This window comes from Oncorhynchus kisutch, linkage group LG1 (genome assembly GCF_002021735.2).
Source record: "Oncorhynchus kisutch isolate 150728-3 linkage group LG1, Okis_V2, whole genome shotgun sequence".
Classification (NCBI taxonomy): Eukaryota; Metazoa; Chordata; class Actinopteri; order Salmoniformes; family Salmonidae; genus Oncorhynchus; species Oncorhynchus kisutch.
In genome coordinates this window covers 59,421,462-59,441,494 of record NC_034174.2, presented here as the reverse complement: position 1 = coordinate 59,441,494, position 20,033 = coordinate 59,421,462, and the positions used below count along the sequence as shown (strand labels likewise).

At 40.7% G+C, this 20,033-nt stretch overlaps 2 protein-coding genes across 5 annotated transcripts; one reads left to right on the top strand and one right to left on the bottom strand.

The window, feature by feature from the left end:
- Positions 1-1,084: 1,084 nt before the first annotated feature.
- On the bottom strand, positions 1,085-3,183 carry gemin6 (gem (nuclear organelle) associated protein 6). Its single transcript, XM_020482344.2, has 2 exons — positions 2,474-3,183; positions 1,085-2,131 (listed from the first exon to the last, which is right to left on the bottom strand). The coding sequence occupies exons 1-2, from the start codon at positions 2,599-2,601 to the stop codon at positions 1,744-1,746; spliced, it is 516 nt and encodes a 171-aa protein (XP_020337933.1). The 5' UTR covers positions 2,602-3,183; the 3' UTR covers positions 1,085-1,743.
- LOC109890350 (serine/arginine-rich splicing factor 7) lies at positions 2,893-18,353 on the top strand. 4 transcript variants are annotated; one of them, XM_020482327.2, is made up of 9 exons: positions 2,893-3,000; positions 5,867-6,047; positions 6,398-6,574; positions 10,713-10,781; positions 13,263-13,334; positions 13,457-13,510; positions 17,454-17,498; positions 17,942-17,977; positions 18,079-18,353. In XM_020482327.2, the coding sequence occupies exons 1-9, from the start codon at positions 2,973-2,975 to the stop codon at positions 18,131-18,133; spliced, it is 717 nt and encodes a 238-aa protein (XP_020337916.1). In that variant the 5' UTR covers positions 2,893-2,972; the 3' UTR covers positions 18,134-18,353. The 4 variants fall into 4 exon arrangements, with proteins under 4 accessions (XP_020337916.1, XP_020337920.1, XP_020337928.1 ...); XM_020482331.2 differs by lacking the exon at positions 17,942-17,977; XM_020482339.2 differs by lacking the exons at positions 17,454-17,498; positions 17,942-17,977.
- The last annotated feature ends 1,680 nt before the right edge of the window (positions 18,354-20,033 follow it).

Genomic DNA, 20,033 nt, shown 5'->3' with positions numbered 1-20,033 from the left:
AAGGGAAACCACTAAACTGTCACTTGTACCCCCCCTACTGCTGGTCAGATGTATTATTTGAAGGATCGGTATGATGTGAAATGAATAGATTGTTTTAATGTGAAATTAATATTATTGATTTTTAAGGTTAGGGAGAAGTGCAGTGAATGGTGACACTTTTTAGGATGTCAATATAAATGAATGTTTTTATGGTTGGTTGTAATTTTGACTTGTCTTTTAATCATTACATGTTATTGTTTTTACCATAGAGGACCACTTTGGAAACAAGCGTTTTAATTAATACTTTCCAGTAATATCCTCTGGGTCCACATTGTGCATTTTGTTGTATATGTCTGTTGGACCAAAATAAATTACATTTAAAAAAAGCTTTGTGTGCGCATGGAACATTTCTGGGATCTTTTATTTCAGCTCATGAAACACGGGACCAACACTTTACTGGTTGCGTTTAGGTATTTGTTCAGTATACATTTCTCCAGTGCTTTTCTCGGTGTAGCCAGCCTACTTTACTCTAGTACGATTAACTTTAAGCAAAACATTAGAAAATGTAGCAGGCTACGTTCTTCCTATGATAAACATTAAATGGCCGGGCATTGTTTTTGCATAAAAGAATTTGCTATTTCAATGTAATTTCATTTTCTGCCAGCCAAATAACATCTCACTTCTGTTGTCATCTGATGAAAATGAAGCTATTTTCTGGTGAATGTGTTGCACTAATGTATTTTCTTTGAAGAAAAACTGTAGTTGCACATCCCTGATCACTCTATTGATGCAAACGTTTAATATAAAATGCGACCCCTGTCAATACTCACCTGGATTCACCTGCTTCCACTTTCTCCCATTGTGCTATTTACAAACAAACCCGTGACTGGGTCAACTGTTCTGAGGAACTAAGGTAAGCGTCATAATGTAAAATAATGTGATAGGGGTAAAATGAACAAACGTGATCTGCTTTATCTCTTAACATATTGCACAAGTTGACTGCAGGTATTTACTTAAAAACTAGCTACAAGTATTCAAATGTATTGGGGAAAAAAACATCCTGTGGCTTTTTCCAAATACCCCAGTGTACAGTATACCACCCAAGCCTAATTATTGGAGATTTATTCAAGTTTTATCAAGTAAAATGATTTACAATTAAAGATTCATAACATAGATTTTATAGGCACAGGTATTTTATAGGTTATTTTTTTATAGATATTTAAGTGTAGCGGGACAGATGCAACTATTGGTTTGTAAGTAACAGTGCACGTTTAATTACAAAAGTATATTACAAAAAAGGTATCTTTAGAACCAAAAAGTCACATTTCGAAAAGTTACCAACTGTTTGCTTTGTGATAGCAATGTCCATTGTTTAATATGATTATAGTAACATTTGAACCATCAACAATCCAAAGCATTTTAAGTGTCTCTCAGTTCATCCCAACAGTCTAGAGTGGCTTTCCCTCCTCCTGTCCTCGACCTTCACTTATCTAAAAACGTAGGATAGGTGAAAGACACATGGCCAAGACCCAATTCCCCGTCCATCTTTTTCCCCACATAGAGGCAGATGAAGGAGACGAGACCATTTTAGACTATTGACACCCACTATGAGCTGGTTTCCCTGACACAGATTAAGCTTAGTCCTGAACTAAAAAGCTATTTCAATTGAGATCAAGAAAATAGACAATGTATTTTATTCCAGGACTAGGCTGAGCCTGATCTGAGTTTGGTAAACTATCCCTATATGTCAAAGTGAATCCTTCATCAGGAGTTGGCAGGCTGGTCTGGAGTTGAATCAGGGTTGCTCTCCACCAGGCTCTGCACTCGGGCCAGGATGATCTCGTTGGAGCTGCTACAGTCTTCCGCTCCATAAGGGGCGCTCACTGTCAGCACGTTGGCCACGCACAGCATCTCGCCTTTCTCTTCCACGGGGATGCGGTTCTTTTCCAACCACAGGCGGAGGCGCTCTTTCCTGTGCCTCACTTCTTCCGGGCCAAGGACGTGGGCTCCTGGGGGTGTGAAAATGACCCTCAGCCGCCCCGCCGTTTCTTCATTACCCTCCTGGAGGACCTCTACTTCCTGCACTGCATGGCCTGTCACAACTCGGACCGTCGGTGTGCCTCCTTTCTCCTGGAAGGTCACTAGGACTATACTGAGGGAGAGAAAATAGGTAATGCATTGAGTGTCAACTCAGCAGATATACACCCCTTTCAAAGCAACAATCCTGGTATTGTCTATGACTGAGTCACATCAAAAATATCACACTGTAGCTAGGGATAGCAGTTACGAAGCAGGATGCTCAAACTTAGATCTCATAACAGAGTGGCGTCTTCACTCGTCACTGTTGTAGCTAGGTACCACACTATATAAGTGGGAGAAAAAACTGACAAATCAGTGCATTGGTGTATTATTTTCATATGATAGCTTAAGCTATCCATCAACAAATTGTGCACATGGCCATGGGGAAAGAGTACTGGGAAGTTGACGAAGTTACCTTGCAGATACTGGATCAACGGTAAAAACCCAACCATGATGTTGTTGTTTCTCGTGCGCTGTCACTTTGACCTCTTTGTTGACATATTTACACCACTCCAGTGGCTTCAGTTGACGCCACGTGTCCATTACTATTTCAATACACTGACCGAGAATAAGCTACACTGGGCTTTAATCTCCAAATCAGGTGAATGAGCTGGCTACTGGCTAGCTGGATTGAGCCTGTGATGAAATTTGTCCGACGGTCAAATGTGTCGTAGAAAACAGTGATACAATTCCAAAGGTTCCAGCCCGAAGAATTAAATACCTCGTTACATATTACTAACCTCTTCACCAACCTAATACTCTACTGTGTGATTCATGGTATGAAATATGAGTCATTTAGCAATTTATTGCATTGCACGAGTACATTTAGTGACCCGTCCTGTCTTTGACAGTCCTTTCAGGAGAATCATTTGCCACACGCATGCGCAGATTGATTGTAAAGCGGGCCTTGAATCATGTCAAGACACGGTCGAAACGGAGGAGGTAAACTAAATAGCAAAACAGATTTTCACTTCACAAAAAATATTATCTAACGCATGTTCAATAGTAGACAAAATACAGTAGATAATCTCATGCTTAGTTAACTATCTAACGTTAGCTACATTAGGCGTAACGTTACTTAGCTTTCCTAGCTCTTGCCCTAAACGAGCACACCCGATTCTCTAATCAATGGCTTGATTATGTAGCTATTTTTTTAATCAAAATGTTTTAAAGGGGCAATCTGCAGTTGCTACATCCATTTGTGGACGTGTAAATTAATGAAATGTGCCCATTGTTTGTTGAAGAATTGAAAGGTGCAATATGCGGAAATCTCTCCGCCATTTCCTGGTTGCTACAATTCTAATAGTTTGCGACAAAACAAGCAGTCGTTGTGTAGAGAATCATTGTACCATCTAACCCGCTGTGAAATATATTTTCCGTAACAAAAAGTTACATATTGCAGCTTAAATGCCTCATGACCTTAGTTCAACTGTTTGTACCCCATCAGAACCCAAAATAAGTGTTTTACTCCAATGTTTACAAAAAATGTAAATGTTAACAAAAAACTAGCTATAAAGCCTCAAAACAAGTTTAAAACTATAATTTTGATATCATAGGATGGTCATTCCTTATATCATTCCTTATATCCATTGCTCTATGAATTTGAGATAGGTTACATTTCTCAGCAGGGGCGGGGAAGGCTTTGTTATTAATGCCATACATTTGTTTGGAAAATTTCCTCACAAGCCAGAATGTTGAATTACTTTACATTCCTACAGACAATATATTCACAGGAAAGTATACTTACATTAACGAGGTGGCAGGGTAGCCTAGTGGTTAGAGCGTTGGACTAGTAACTGAAAGGTTGCAAGTTTGAATCCCTGAGCTGACAAGGTACAAATCTGTCGTTCTGCCCCTGAACAGGCAGTTAACCCACTGTTCCTAGGCCGTCATTGAAAATAAGAATTTGTTCTTAATTGACTTGCCTAGTAAAATAAAGGTAAAATTAAAAATTAAAAAATAATAACCTTTCAAGGCGCTGGTGGTGCATTCAGTTCTTTCACTTGAAGCATGCGCAGAACCATTTAAATACATTCACGAGCTCGCCAAGTATGCCTGTGTCTCTTGTGTGCATGCTTCAGGTGATAGAAATCTGAACGCACTACCAGCGCTTTGAAATGTTTGTATTTATACTTCCTGTCGATATGTCTCACATTCCTACCTGCAAAAGGACCAACCACGTGGACAACCGGGAAAGTGAGTAAAAATACAATTTGATCTGTGTCATAGCCGGCCGTGACCAAGAGACCCATTAGGCGGCGCACAATTGGCCCAGCGCCGTCTGGGTTAGGGGAGGGTTTGACCGGCTGGGATTTCCTTTTCCCATCGTGCTCTAGTGACTCCTTGTTGAGGAACCAGGTGCCTTCAAGCGGACTTCGGTCATCAGTTGGACGGTGTTTCCTCCAACACATTGGTGTGGCTTGCTTCCGGGTTAAGCGAGCACTGTGTCAAGAAGCAGTGTGGCTTGCCAGGGTTGTGTTTCGGAAGACGCATGGCTCTCAACTGTCGCCTCTCCTGAGTCCGTAGGGGAGTTGCAATGATGGGACAAGACTGTAACTACCAATTGGATATCATGAAGAAGGTGGTAAAAGTACAAAAAACGAAAATATAATTTTATTCAACACTCTAGCTTGTAGAGGTCATGAGAGGAAACGTTCCTGATCCAAATGCCAATTTCTGCCTGATGTGGAAATCAATGAAATTCAACTTTGGGTCTTTAGGCTAAACTGCTGATTGTGGCTTTAAATATATCAGTAGGGATTAGTAGACAAGTTGAATTAGGTGTGCTAACTCTGGAATAGATCAATAACATGTAACATCTGTGGTCCCCAAGACGTTTGAGAATCACTGATAACGTTAGTATAGCTAAAGAGTCTATGGATTACTACTACTTTTGTAGAGGGCAGCTCATGAGTCAAAAATGGGTCTGTAAAATTTGACCTTATTTGCAGTTTAATTAGGCTAAGTAACAAAAATAAACAAAATCCTCACCTCACTGGCTGTTCCACCTTCTGTCTTAGTTGATGTGTTGACTCGTTCACCACAGAGCCAAACATAGCTACGCTTGATGAATACACCATTCCTCTGTAACGTTAGTCGGTGTAATAAAGAATTCAATGGTTATGTATGACATATGTTAGGGGATGGATTACATCTAAATTCAAAGAGCAAATTACACGTTCACTTGGCAACTAATGCAAATCAAACATGGGCCTTGGCCTAATCATAACCCCATAAACATTTTGTCTTATCATAAAGAAAGGGGGATACCGAGTCAGTTGTACAACTGAAAGTATTCAGCTGAAATGTGTCTTCCGCATTTAACCCAACCCCTCTGAATCAGACAGGTAGAAATTGATAAATTACTAGATGTTACACAATCTAGTAGCAAGGTATGGAGATAAGGTTGATCCTTTGCCTAATTTATCACATTTTCAGGCTTCAAATATTTGCTCTAGTGTGATTTAGGTGATACGTAATTGCAGTAAATCACTACATACAGCTCATTGTCATGTGGAAAAGTACACAATATTATATTCATATGCCTGACACTAGCAATTTATAATTTTATTTAGACCATAGCATGAGGAACTGCCTCAGGCCAACCCTATGCTAATTATTCACTGACCTCAATACAAATGGGATGCCTTGAGAGGGCTGCATTTCAATATGATTTTTACATTTGTGCAGTTACTTCCAACAACCCTTTTGATACTGAGCTTAGGGGAGTGGGAAATCAAAGGCCTCTCAGAACAGAAGTCAGTGAGTTGCAGCAGTGGTGACACCTCTTTCTGTTTTTCCTTTGCAGACTCCAAGATTTATGTCGGTAACCTGGGCACTGGTGCAGGGAAAGGAGAGCTAGAGCGGGCGTTCGGGTATTACGGACCTTTAAGAACCGTGTGGATTGCTAGGAACCCCCCGGGCTTTGCCTTTGTGGAGTTTGAAGACACCCGGGATGCAGAAGATGCGGTCCGAGGCCTTGACGGCAAGTAAGTGATACCTCAAGACTTCAGACTTTGCCCCCAAGTTTAGCCTACTTTCCAGGACCTACAAGCTGAAAGGGCTCAAAGGGCACCTGTGTTGTTGACGTTTTCCAATCAATAATGTAATTTGCTCTTTGCAAATATTGAAGGATTTTATTGGTTTAGGGACATCTATCAGTAGATGGTAAGCAGGTAGCTGGTATTATCTTGTTACTCATTTGCTACTATCCAGATCATACACTTAAGGTATGTTCCTAAATGCTTGTTACACTTTAGATGGGTTTCCTTAAGTCCTCTTTTTAAAGTGAACTATGCCATTGTGCAATTTGCTGACTGTCGAACTGACTGTTTTTCAGGTTGATTTCTGGATCTCGAGTTCGAGTTGAATTATCTACAGGAATGCCGCGGCGATCTCGGTACGAGCGTGCGCCCACCAACCGGCCCTTTGACTCCAACGACAAGTGCTATGAGTGTGGTGAGCGGGGGCACTATGCCTACGACTGCCACCGCTACGGTCGACGAAGGAGGACCAGGTAAAGTCTCCTTAACCAATATATCAGATTTAGCTTGTTTTGGTCTTTTCTTATTTTGATAGTTGTCGCTTATTTTCCATTGTCTTGATTTTTCAGTGTCTTATGTAGATAAAAAAAAAAATGAAAGATGATTATTATACTATCATACAACCTGTTGTTGTTGCAACTTTTGTCTTTCCATCTGTCACTTAATCCCTTTTAAAATATGGAAATACTTCTGAACTGTTATGTGGGTTTTTTTTGTTAACAACTCACCTGGTCAAAACATTTCAGGTTTCGTCGTTTGATTCAGAGTGTCACGATCCTTAACGATTTCATGAGGCATCTAGCAAATTCCACACTTTCGATCCTATGACCATGGGGTTGATCGATCAACCAGACCTCCCCTTCTCAAGCAACTGCCACTTCTAGCTGCACCTTAAAGATTTCATAGAGGGCTGACAATTCACCAGATGATTTGGTTATCAATTTGAGCCTGGGGTTTTGTAAAGAGGACAACCTGGTAGACCATGGTCCCGTCTAGACAAATCGCCTTGCATCTATCAAGTCTCAATCAAGCGATTTGGCTGTCAATACAATCATCATCGTTAGAAATCGAAGAACACGACTAGATGCAGAGGTCGGCTGATAGATACTTCTAGAACGCCTAGATCTGCTCGAACCTTGGTCCAAAGTGGGTCAACCGGGCAAACTCGCAAGGTTTATTTCAAGTACCAATTGTGTTTTTATCTCCAATGTATGACTTGACAATAACATTCTTCTCTTCCACTCTTTACTAGAGAACTGAAAGGCCTGCTTTAAGCAGCATACGTTAGCTCCATGAACAGCTATGTCTATATTAGAGGTCGACCGATTATGATTTTTCAACGCCGATACCGATTATTGGAGGACCAAAAAAGCCGATACCGATACCGTTGAAGTGGGAAGTTTACATACACCTTAGCCAACTACATTTAAACTCAGTTTTTCACAATTCTTGACTTTTAATCCTAGTAAGAATTCCCTGTCTTAGGTCAGTTAGGATCACCACTTTGTTTTAAGAATGTGAAATGTCAGAATAATAGTAGAGAGAATTATTTATTTCAGCCTTTATTTCTTTCATCACATTCCCAGTGGGTTAGAAGTTTACATACACTCAATTAGTATTTGGTAGCATTGCCTTTAAATTGCTTAACTTGGGTCAAACGTTTCATGTAGCCTTCCACAAGCTTCCTACAATAAGTTGGGTGAATTTTGGCCCATTCCTCCTGACAGAGCTGGTGTAACTGAGTCAGGTTTGTAAGGCCTCCTTGTTCGCACATGGTTTTTCAGTTCTGCCCACAAATATTCTATGGGATTGAGGTCAGGGCTTTGTGATGGCCACTCCAATAACTTGACTTTGTTGTCCTTAAGCCATTTTGCCACAACTTTGGAAGTATGCTTGTCCATTTGGAAAACCCATTTGCAACCAAGCTTTAACTGATGTATTAAGATGTTGCTTCAATATATCCACATAATTTTCAATTCCTCATGATGCCCTCTATTTTGTGAAGTGTACCAGTTCTTCCTGCAGCAAAGCACCCTACAACATGATGCTGCCTCCCCCGTGCTTCACGGTTGGGATGATGTTCTTCGGCTTGCAAGCCTCCCAGTTTTACCTCCAAACATAACGATGTTCATTATGGCCAAACAGTTATATTTTTGCTTCATCAGACCAGAGGCCATTTCTCCCAAAAGTACGATCTTTGTCCCCATGTGCAGTCGCAAACCGTAGTCTGGCTTTTTTATGGCGGTTTTTGGAGCAGTGGCTTCGTCCTTGCTGAGCGGCCTTTCAGGTTATGTTGATATGGAACTCGTTTCACTGTGGATATAGATACTTTTGTACCTGTTTCCTCCAGTATCTTCTCACGGTCCTTTGCTGTTGTTCTGGGATTGATTTGCACATTTCGCACCGAAATACGTTCATCTCTAGGAAATGGAGCTTGTCTCCTTCCTGACCTGTATGATGGCTGCATGGTCCCATGGTGTTTATACTTGCATACTATTGTTTGTACAGATGAATGTGGTACCATCAGGCATTTGGAAATTGCTCCCAAGGATGAACCAGACTTGTGGAGGTCTACATTTTTGTTCTGAGGTCTTGGCTGATTCCTTTTGATTTTCCCATGTCAAGCAACGAGGCACTGAGTTTGAAGGTAGGCCTTGAAATACATCCACAGGTACACCTCCAATTGACTCAAATGATGTCAATTAGCCTATCAGAAGCATCTAAAGCCATGAGATCATTTTCTGGAATTTTCCAAACTGTTTAAAGGCACAGTCAACTTACTGTATGTAAACTTCTGACCCACTGGAATAATCTGCCTGTAAACAATTGTTGGCAAAATGACTTGTCATGCACAAAGTAGATGTCCTAACCAACTTGCCAAAACTATAGTTTGTTAACAAGAAATTGTGGAGTGGTTGAAAAACAAAAGTTTTAATGACTCCAACCTAAGTGTATGTAAACTTCTGACTTGAACTGTATATATGTAATAATGACAATTACAACAATACTGAATGAACAACGAACACTTTTATTTTAACTTATTATAATACATAAATAAAATCAATTGTCTCAAATAAATAATGAAACATATTCAATTTGGTTTAAATAATGCAAACACAATGTTGGAGAAGAAAGTAAAAGTGCAATATGTGCCATGTAAAAAAGCTAACGTTTAAGTTAGAACATAAGAAAGCTGGTGGTTTCTTTTAACATGAGTCTTCAATATTCCCAGTTAAGAAGTTTTAGGTTGTAGTTATTATAGGAATTATATGACTATTTCTCTATACCATTTGTATTTCATATACCTTTGACTATTGGATGTTCTTATTGGCACTACTATTGCCAGCCTAATCTCGGGAGTTGATAGGCTTGAAGTCATAAACAGCGCTGTGCCTCAAGCATTGCTAAGAGCTGCTGGCAAACGCAGTGAAGAGCTGTTTGAATGAATGCTTACGAGCCTGCTGCTGCCAACCACTGCTAAGTCAGACTGCTCTGTCAAATATCAAATCATATACTTAATTATAATATAGTAAACACACAGAATTAATATGGTCAAATCCGGAAACTTTCATTTCGAAAACAAAACGTTTATTCTTTCAGTGAAATACGCAACCGTTCCGTATTTTATCGAATGGGTGGCAACCCTAAGTCTAAATATTGCTGTTATATTGCACATCCTTCAATGTTATGTCATAATTATGTAAAATTCTGGCAAATTAATTACGGTCTTTACACAGTTCGCAACGAGCCAGGCGGCCCAAACTGTTGCATATTACCCTGACTCTGTTTGCACTGAACGCAAGAGAAGTGACACAATTTCCCTCGTTAATATAGCCTGCTAACATGAATTTCTTTTAACTACATATGCAGGTTACAAAAATATATACTTGTGTATTGATTTTAAGAAAGGCATTGATGTTTATGGCTAGGTAAATTTGTGCAAAGTATGTGCTTTTTCCGCGAATGCGCTTTTGTTAAATCATCACCCATTTGGCGAAGTTGAAGTAGGCTGTGATTCAATGATAAATTAACAGGCACCGCATTGATTATATGCAATGCAAAACAAGCTAGTTAACTACACATGGTTGATGATATTACTAGGTTAACTAGTGATTATGTGAAGATAGATTTTTTTTTCTTATATAAGAAGTTTATTGCTAGCTGGCAACTTACCTTGGCTCTTTGCAGCCACAAGGTCCTTTTTATGCTGCACTCGCGTAACAGGTGGTCAGCCTGCCACGCAGTCTCCTCGTGGATTGCAATGTAATCGGCCATAATCGGCGTCCAAAAAGGCAGATGAACAATTGTTATGAAAAATTGAAATCGGCCCTAATTAATCGGCCATGCCGATTAATCGGTCGACCTCTAGTCTATATAGTGACTCCTACTACCAGTTCCATTGCACGTGTAATGCTAAATCTAATGTAATCCCCCTTTTTTGTGTGTTGATTTGAGCCAGAGTCAGAGCATCAGTGGGCTTAGGGTAATTGTTGTTGTCAGAGGCCAGGTCAGAATTAAAGACAGACTGAGGCAGTGTTATGTGGGGCTTCGCGGGGCCTGCTCTGAACTGTCAATCTTTCCCTCCCTCCCCCTCGTTTGGATATGGTTTAGGTCCCGGTCTCACTCCAGGTCCGGTGGGAGGAGGTACTCTCGCTCTCGCAGCCAGGGCCGTGGCAGGAGGTGAGCATTCTTATGCACATTTTTCTCGTTCCAAAGGCTCTGTTGTCCAACTTCCTCGGAAGAGGGTCACATCAATCATCGATGGAGTTCCTCAGGGGTCTATTCTTGGACCTCTTTTTTTCGTAACACGTATAATGAAACAAAAATGATTGTACAGTACATTCAGAAAGTATTCAGACCCCTTGACTTTTTACACATTTTGTTACTTACAGCCTTATTCTAAAATGTATTAAATTGTTTCCCCCCTCATCAATATCTCATTTACATAAGTATTCATACCCTTTACTCAGTACTTTGTTGAAGCACCTTTGGCAGCGATTACAGCTTCGAGTCTTCTTGGGTATTACGTTACAAGCTTGGCAAACCTGTATTTGGGGAGTTTCTCCCATTTTTCTCTACAGTTTCTCCCATTGTCTCTATTTTCTCTACAGGCATCACTGCACAGCTATTTTCAGGTCTCCAGATATGTTCGATTGAGTTCAAGTCAGGGCTCTGGCTGGGCTACTCAAGGACATTCATAGACTTGTCCCGAAGCCACTCCTGCGTTGTCTTGGCTGTGGGCTTAGGGTCGTTGTCCTGTTGGAAGGTGAACCTTCGCCCCAGTCTTAAGATCCTGAGCGCTCTGGAGCAGGTTTTTTTCAAGGATCTCTCTGTTCATCTTTGCCTCAATCCTGACTAGTGTCCCTGCCGCTGAAAAACATCTGCACAGCATGATGCTGTCGCCACCATGCATCCCCCGTGGGGATGAAGGCCTCATTGGTGGAGTGCCGCAGTGATGGTTGTCCTTCTGGAAGGTTCTCCCATCTCCAAAGAGGAACTTTGGAGCTTTGTCAGAGTGACCATTCGGTTCTTGGTCACCTCCCTGATCAAGGCCCTTCTCTCCCGATTGCTCAGTTTAGCCGGGCGACCAGCTCTAGAAGGAGTATTGGTGGTTCCAAACCTCTTTCATTTAAGAATGATGGAGGCCACTGTGTTCTTGGACCTTCAATGCTGCAGAAATGTTTTGGTACCCCTCCCCAGATCTGTGCCTCGACACAATCCTGTCTCGGAGCTCTACGGACAATTCCTTTGATCTCATGGCTTTGTTTTTGCTCTGACATGCACAGTCAACTGTGGGACCTTTATATAGACAGGTGTGTGCATTTTCCAAATCATGTTCAATCAATTGAGTTTACCACACGTGGACTCCAATCAAGTTGTAGAAACCTCTCAAGCATGATCAATGAAAACATGATGCACCTGAGCTCAATTTCGCATCTCATAGCAAAGGGTCTGAATACTTATGTAAATACGTTTTTTTAAATGATTTTTTCATTTCTAAACCTGTTTTTGCTTTATCATTATGGGGTATTGCATGTAGATTGAGGAAAATGTGTTGTTTAATCCATTTTAGAATAAGGCTGTAATGAAACAAAATGTGGAAAAATGGAAGGGGTCTGAATACTTACTGAATATACTGTGTATAAAACATTAGGAACACCTTCCTAATATTCAGTCGCACCCCCTTTTGCCCTTAGAACATCCTCAATTCCTCAGTGCATGGACTCCAAGGTGTCAAGTGTTCCACAGGGAGGCTGGCCCATGTTGATTCTAATGCTTCCCACAGTTGTGTCAAGTTCTCTGGATGTCCTTTGGGTGCTGGATCATTCTTGATACACACGGGAAACTTGAGCGTAAAAAACCCAGCAGCATTTGCAGTTCTTGATACACTCAAACCGGTGCGCCTGGCACCTACTACCATACCCCGTTCAAAGGCACTTACATCTTTTGTCTTGCCCAATCAATCAAATGTATTTATAAAGCCCCTTTTACATCCGCAGATGTCACAAAGTGCTATATAGAAACCTAGCTTAGAACCCCAAACAACAAGCAATGCAGATGTAGAAGCACGGTGGCTAGGAAAAACTCCCCATTCACCCTATGAATGGCACACATACACAACCCATGTCTCAAGTCCTTCTTTAACCTGTCTCCTCCCCTTCATCTCCACTAACTGAAGTGGATTTAACAAGTGACATCAATAAGGGATCACAGCTTTCACCTGGTCAGTCTATGTCAGGGTTCTCCAACCCTGTTCCTGGAGAGCTACCTTTCTGTAGGTTTTTGCTCCAACCCCAGTTGTAACTAAACTAATTCAACTGATCAATCAGCTAATTATTAGAATCAGGTGTGCTAGATTAGTGTTTGAGGGAAAACCTACAGGATGGTAGCTCTCCAGGAACACGGGTTGGAGAGCCCTGGTCTGTCATGGAAAGAACAGGTGTTCCTAATGTTTTGTGCACTCAGTGTAGAGTAAATTGTCATTACACTGTTATGCTGTACACAACTCCATATACATGCATGCATACATTCACCACAGATACATATACAGATTTATATGTGTTACGGTAGTATGATAGAGTAGTTGATCAGGAATGGCAGTGCAGAGTTTACCGGGTCTGAAGGTATGTTAGCTAACAGCTTTTGATATTTATGTTCTAGATCAAGATCCTTCTCTCCACGCCGCTCTCGTTCTCCTAGAAGATCTAGAGCCCTTACCCCCAAGAGGTCAAGGTAAATTGTAGAAAAATTGACTTGCTTGCATTATTTAAAGATCCCACATTGTGTAAAACAATACAAAATTTCACTTATTTAGTAAATGATGGGTGTTGCTTTTTCCCCTAATTTCTTTTTAGATCTCGATCAAAGTCCAGATCAAGGTCTACGTCACATTCTCATGCAAAGACCAGGTGAGAAATATAACTGTTTCAATGCTCTGATCAGCGTTACATTGCTATTGTCAACAATGCAGCTATATAAGTTGAGTAATTAACAATGCAACAGTTTGTGTCAATCCCCAAAGATTGTCACTACTGCAACAAAATACAATTTTGTGTTGGTATTGACCGTTTCGGGTATTACAATTTAGACATTTGTCCCCTTGATATATTATATCACTGACTTAAGAGACTAAAGCAGGTTCCTCATTCCATGGAGGGCATAGTGTCTGCAGGTTTTCCATTTAGATGAAGTAAGAGACTTACTACGTTGAACAAAAATATAAACATAACAAGTGTTGGTCCCATGTTTCATGAGCTGAAATAAAAGATCCCAGAAATGTTCCACAAAAATTCTCTCAAATTTAGTGCACAGATTTGTGTACATCCCTGTTAGTGAGCATTTCTCCTTTGCATATATAATCCATCCACCTGACAGGTGTGGCATATCAAGAACCTGATTAAACAGCATGATCATTACACGGGTGCACCTTGTGCTGTGGACAATAAAATTCCACTAAAATGTTTTGTCACACAACACAATGCCACAGATGTCTCAGGTTTCAAGGGAGCATGGTGACTGCAGGAATTTTCAGCAGAGCTGTTCCCAGAGAATTAAATGTTCATTTCTTTACCATAAGCCTCCTCCAATGTAATTTTAGAGAATTTGGCAGTAGGTCCAACCGGCCTCGTAACCACAGACCACGTGTAACCACTCCAGCCCAGGACCTCCACATCTGGCTTCTTCACCTGCGAGATCATCTGGGATGAGCCACCGGGACAGCTGATGAAACTGTGGGTTTGCACAACCAAAGAATTTCTGCACAAATTCTTAGAAACCGTCTCAGGGAAGGCAATCTGTGTGCTCGTCTTCCTCACCAGGGTCTTGACCTGACTGCAGTTTGGTGTCGTAACCAACTTCAATGGGCAAATGCTCACCTTCAAAGGACACTGGCAAGCTGGAGAAGTGTGCTCTTCAAGGATGAATCCTGATTTTTAACTGTACCAGGCAGATGGCAGACAGCCTCGTGTGGATCGAGTGGTTTGCTGATTGTGAACAGAGTGCCCCATGGTGGTGTTGGGGTTATGGTATGGGCAGGCATAACGTCTTAGGGCTGCAATCCCGTTAACGGGATGATATGACAACAGCCAGTGAAAGTGCAGGGCGCCAAATTCAAATTCAATTCCTCAAACATACATTTCTTATACCGTTTTAAAGGTAATCTTGTTCTTAATCCCACCACAGTGTCCAATTTCAAAAATGCTTTACAGCGAAAGCACCACAAACGATTGTTAGGTCACCACCAAGCCACAGAAAAACTCTGCCATTTTTCCAGGAGTCACAAAAAGCACAAATAGGAGAGAAAATGAATCACTAACCTTTGATGATCTTCATCAGATGACACTCATAGGACTTCATGTTACAAAATACATGTATGTTTTGTTTGATAAATTTCATATTTATATAACAAAAATCGGAGTTTACATTGGCGCGTTATGTTCACTAGTTCCAAAAACATCCAGTGATTTTGCATAGCCACATCCATTCAACAGAAATGCTCATCATAAATGTAGATGATAATACAAGTTATACTCATGGAATTATAGATATACCTCTCCTTAATGCAACCACTGTGTCAGATTTCATTTTTATTTACGGAAAAAGCAAACTATGCAATAATCTGAGACGGCGCTCAGAAATTTTTATCAATTTAGCCGCCATGTTGGAGTCAACAGAAACCAGAAATTACATGATAAATATTCCCTTACCTTTGATGATCTTCCAGGAAGTTCCACAATAAATGCTAGATTTGTTCGATAATGTCCGTTATATATGTCCAAGTAGCTACTTTTGTTAGCGTTAGGTACACATATAAAAACTTTGGACAAAGACTTCAAAAAGTTATATTACAGGTCGAAGAAACATTTCAAACGAAGTATAGAATCAATCATTAGGATGTTTTTATCATACATTTTCAATAAAGTTCCAATCGGAGAATTCCTTTGTGTCTACAGGAGCAACGGAACGCAGGGCGATATCATGTGGAATGCGCATGACCAGGAAATGTCTCTCTGCCAGTAAGCTGACTCATTCAGCTCTTATTCAGTCCCACAACACAGTAGAAGCCTCATTCAAGTTTCTAAAGATGGTTGACATCTAGTGGAAGCCCTAGGAAGTGGAACTTCATTCATATCCCAATGTGAATTCAATAGGGTCTGAGTTGAAAATCGACCAACCTCAGATTTCTCACTTCCTGTTTGGATTTCTTCTCAGGTTTTTGCCTGCCAAATGAGTTCTGTTATACTCACAGACATCATTCAAACAGTTTTAGAAACTTCAGAGTGTTTTCTATCCAAAACTAATAATAATATGCATATATTAGCAACTGAGACTGAGGAGCAGGCCGTTTACTCTGGGCACCTTTCATCCAAGCTACTCAATACTGCCCCTGCAGTAGATAAGTAGAGAAGATAAGCTACGGACAAGGGACACAATTGCATTTTATCGATGGCAATTTTGATACACAGAGATACCATGACGAGATCCTGAGGCCCATTGTCGTGCCATCCATCCGCCACCATTACCTCATGTTTCAGTATAATAATGCACGGCCCATGTTTTGGGATGCTCTGGATCAACGTGTACGACAGTGTGTTCCTGTTCCCACCAATATCCAGAAACTTTGCACAGCCATTGAAGAGGAGTGGGACAACAATCCACAGGCCACTTTTTGGGGGGGTTTGTTGAAGATATGTGACCAACTGATGCATACCGTATCTGTATTCCCATGTGAAATCCATAGATTAGGGCCTAATGAACTTATTTCAATTTGCTGATGTCTTTATATGAATTGTAACGCAGTAAAATCTTTGAAATGGTTGCATATTGATTTTTATTTTTGTTGAGTGTAATTAGTGACCTAATTTCATCAATCAACTACAAGGGAAGAGCGAAAACCCGCAGGCACTCGGCCCTCCGTGGAATGAGTTGAAGTGAGGCCTAAAAGCCTTGTTCACACTGCAGGCCTTAATGCGCAAATCAGTTTTGTAATGGTGACTGTTCAAACAGCAAGTTACAAGTGACCAAATCGTACTTGCCCTTTGTTCTGTTGTCTGTACCATGTTGTGTGCTGCTACCATGTTGTTGTCATGTTGTGTTGCTACCATGCTATGTTGTTGTCTTAGGTCTCTCTTTATGTTGTGGTGATGTGTGTTCTGTCCTATATATTGTTTAATCCCCAGACCTTTCTGTAGGCTGTCATTGTAAACAAAAATGTGTTCTTTACTGACTTGCCTAGTTAAATAAATAATACATGCGTGTTCAGATAGCAGTCATTTGCTGACATGGCTACACTAGTTGTCATAGTAATGATGGGTGTGTGTGCAGTGGTGTAGGCTGATTGGTGGTGGTTTTGTAGCAAACCTAAGGTAACAACTATGTTTGCCATGGACTTTTACCCAGTTGCTTTGAATGTTCAAAATCATAGTGTAAGAACACTTTTAAAGCCTCAGGATAAGATTATCCCACTTTCAAAGCAAGTCCTTTTTGGCTAGCCGCAGCAGTCAACTAGCTAGCTAGGTAGCTGTTTAGGTTTGTAGTACATTCACTAATTTGTTCATAAGCAATTAACAAGCTAGCTAGCTACAACGTCACGTTCTTGTCAAACTCAACAAAGTATCTTGAGGGCAAATAAATCAGATTTGACTGTTCAGACAAGTCGCTTTGCCAGCAATCAGATTGAAGGTGGTTTGCAATGGTGGCTTGAAATATCAGATTCCATGTAGCTTTTGAATGTTCAGACTGCAGGAAAAGTAACAGAAGTGATCTTAACCCATTGGTGGAGATAAAAACCACAATGACAAAGCAGAAAAGGGGACACTAGAATATGAATGCCTTGTATGTTTACTTCTTCAGGTCTGGTTCTGTGGGCAGATCCAAGTCTGGTTCCCCCACGAGGAGGTATGCAGAAGTCTTGAGTCTGACCCCAATTTTCTTTCCACCATTCTCTTCTCTAAACGATCTGTGGAACAGTTTGACAATGCATGATAAGCAGCAAAACGAGACAATGCAAATGTCCATGCGGGAGGGCAATCGTTATGCATGGTTACAGTTAAGGGTGTAGATGCATGATGGTTCGTTAAGTCAGGCTACTAAAAGCATTACAAGTGAAAGGTAGACTGCAATAAATCAACAACAATTACATTCACATCTTTAATTCAATATGTGAAATATGTATTAACGGTTATTTGAATTGTATTCTTTAAATTCACCCAAGGAATACATTTTGCATGACAAACTTTTATTTAATGCATGGTCTTTAAATACTTTGCTTGCTACAAATTGCCACTGTCAAAGTCTTGTAAGAATGAGCTCTAAAATGAAAATTCTATTTTAAATCCCAGCTGTTCAAAATCTAAAGCTTCACCTCAAAAACTAAGGTGCGTTTTTCCTCCCAGCTGAGGTAATGACTTTAAGTTGGGGTTAATGCACAGCAAATAGATGAGGAGGGAAAACTAATTTCTGTTTTTCTCTCTTTCAGCCACTCTACCTCGAGGAGTCCTCGTCGAAGTGACAGCTCGGAGAGGGACGACTGAACTTGGGAAGTTTTTTGTTTCTTTATGTTAGCATCTCTAGTGACTAAGTTCTTTGTAAACCCATTGTATTGTATCATTTGAACATATGTGGTGTTGTTAATTTCCTCCTGAGGCATATTACTGACGTTTCAAGAAGAAGCAATGGGGACCCAGTTTGGAATGCTTTTGTGTTTGTGTTTTAGAAATAGTTGTTGGTTAATAAAGTATATTTGATTTAAAATGGTTGTGATACTGTTTTGGTGCTGTGTTGTCCATCTGGGCACAGTTGGTCTTTATATAGCACAACTAATGAAATGGTTGATAAATTAAATGTTTTCAATTGAGTGATACCTATAGATGGCAATGTTGCACTTGCGAAATGTGCTCTTCGAATTTTGAACTCAGGATTAGAGAACACTGCTCTTGTATTATCCTTGATACCAAATAGCTACTACTACTACTTTAAGCTCTTGCTTCTACAAATGTGTAGGTTAATATTTTATTTCAGACCTTTGGCCTACTTGTATATGTACTGACATGTATGTGTAACTGATAGATGCACACCAGTGCTGTTTAAGATGAGGGAGGGCCATTTTTTTCCATGAGCATGGCCTTATATCTATTACAGCATATTGGATAACTCTCATATTCCATTCACCCAGGCCAATGTAACAGTGACAGGTTTAGGCTACTACATGATACATTTTCCCTATGACCATCATGATGTTGCTACAACCTAGCCTATGAAGGAAATTTTACAACGTAGGTGCACCCAGGTCGAGAAACAAATTTAAGGTGACGTACAGGGACACATGGACAGACAGTGACATTAAATACTGCCTTGCACACTTGTTGATAGTGCCTTCGGAAAGTATTCAGACCCCTTGACTTTTTCCACATTTTGTTACGCTATATAGCCTTATTCTAAAATTGATTAAATTAATAAAATTCCTCAGCAATCTATGCACAATACCACATAATGACAAAATAAAACACAGAATTACCTTATTTACATAAGTATTCAGGCCCTTTGCTATGAGATGTGAAATTGAGCTAAGTTGCATCCTGTTTCCATTGATCATCCCTGATGTTTCTACAACTTGATTGGAGTCCACCTGTGGTAAACTCAATTGATTGGACATGATTTGAAAAGGCACACCTCTTTATATAAGGTCCCACAGTTGACAGTGCATGTCAGAAGAAACCAAGCCATGAGGTCAAAGGAATTGTACGTAGAGCTCCAAGACAGGATTGTGTCGAGGCACAGATCTGGGGAAGGGTACCAAAAAACTTCTGCAGCATTGAAGGTCCCCAAGAACACACTGGCCGCAATCATTCTTAAATGGAAGACGTTTGGAACTACCAAGACTCTTCCTAGAGTTGGCTGCACGGCCAAACTGAGCAATCAGGGGAGAAGGGCCTTGGTCAGGGAGGTGACCAAGAACACCATGGTCAATTTGACAGCGCTCTAGAGTTCCTCTGTGGAGATGGGAGAACCTTCCAGAAGGACAACCATCTCTGCAGCACTCCACCAAATCAGGCCTTTATGGTAGAGTGGCCAGGACTGAAGCCTCTCCTCAGTAAAAGGCACATGACAGCCCGCTTGGAGTTTGCCAAAAGGCACCTAAAGACTCAGACCATGAGAAACAAGATTCTCTGGTTTGATGAAACTAAGATTGAACTGTTTGGCCTAAAGACAACTCAGAATGTCATCTACAAAATAGCTTCCAATACTCTACTCATCAAACTGGATGCAGTTTATCACACTGCCATCCGTTTTGTTACTAAAGCACCTTATACCACCCACCACTGCGACCTGTATGCTCTAGCCGGCTGGCCCTCGCTACATATTCGTCGCCAGACCCACTGGCTCCAGGTCATCTACAAGTCCATGCTAGGTAAAGCTCCGCCTTATCTCAGT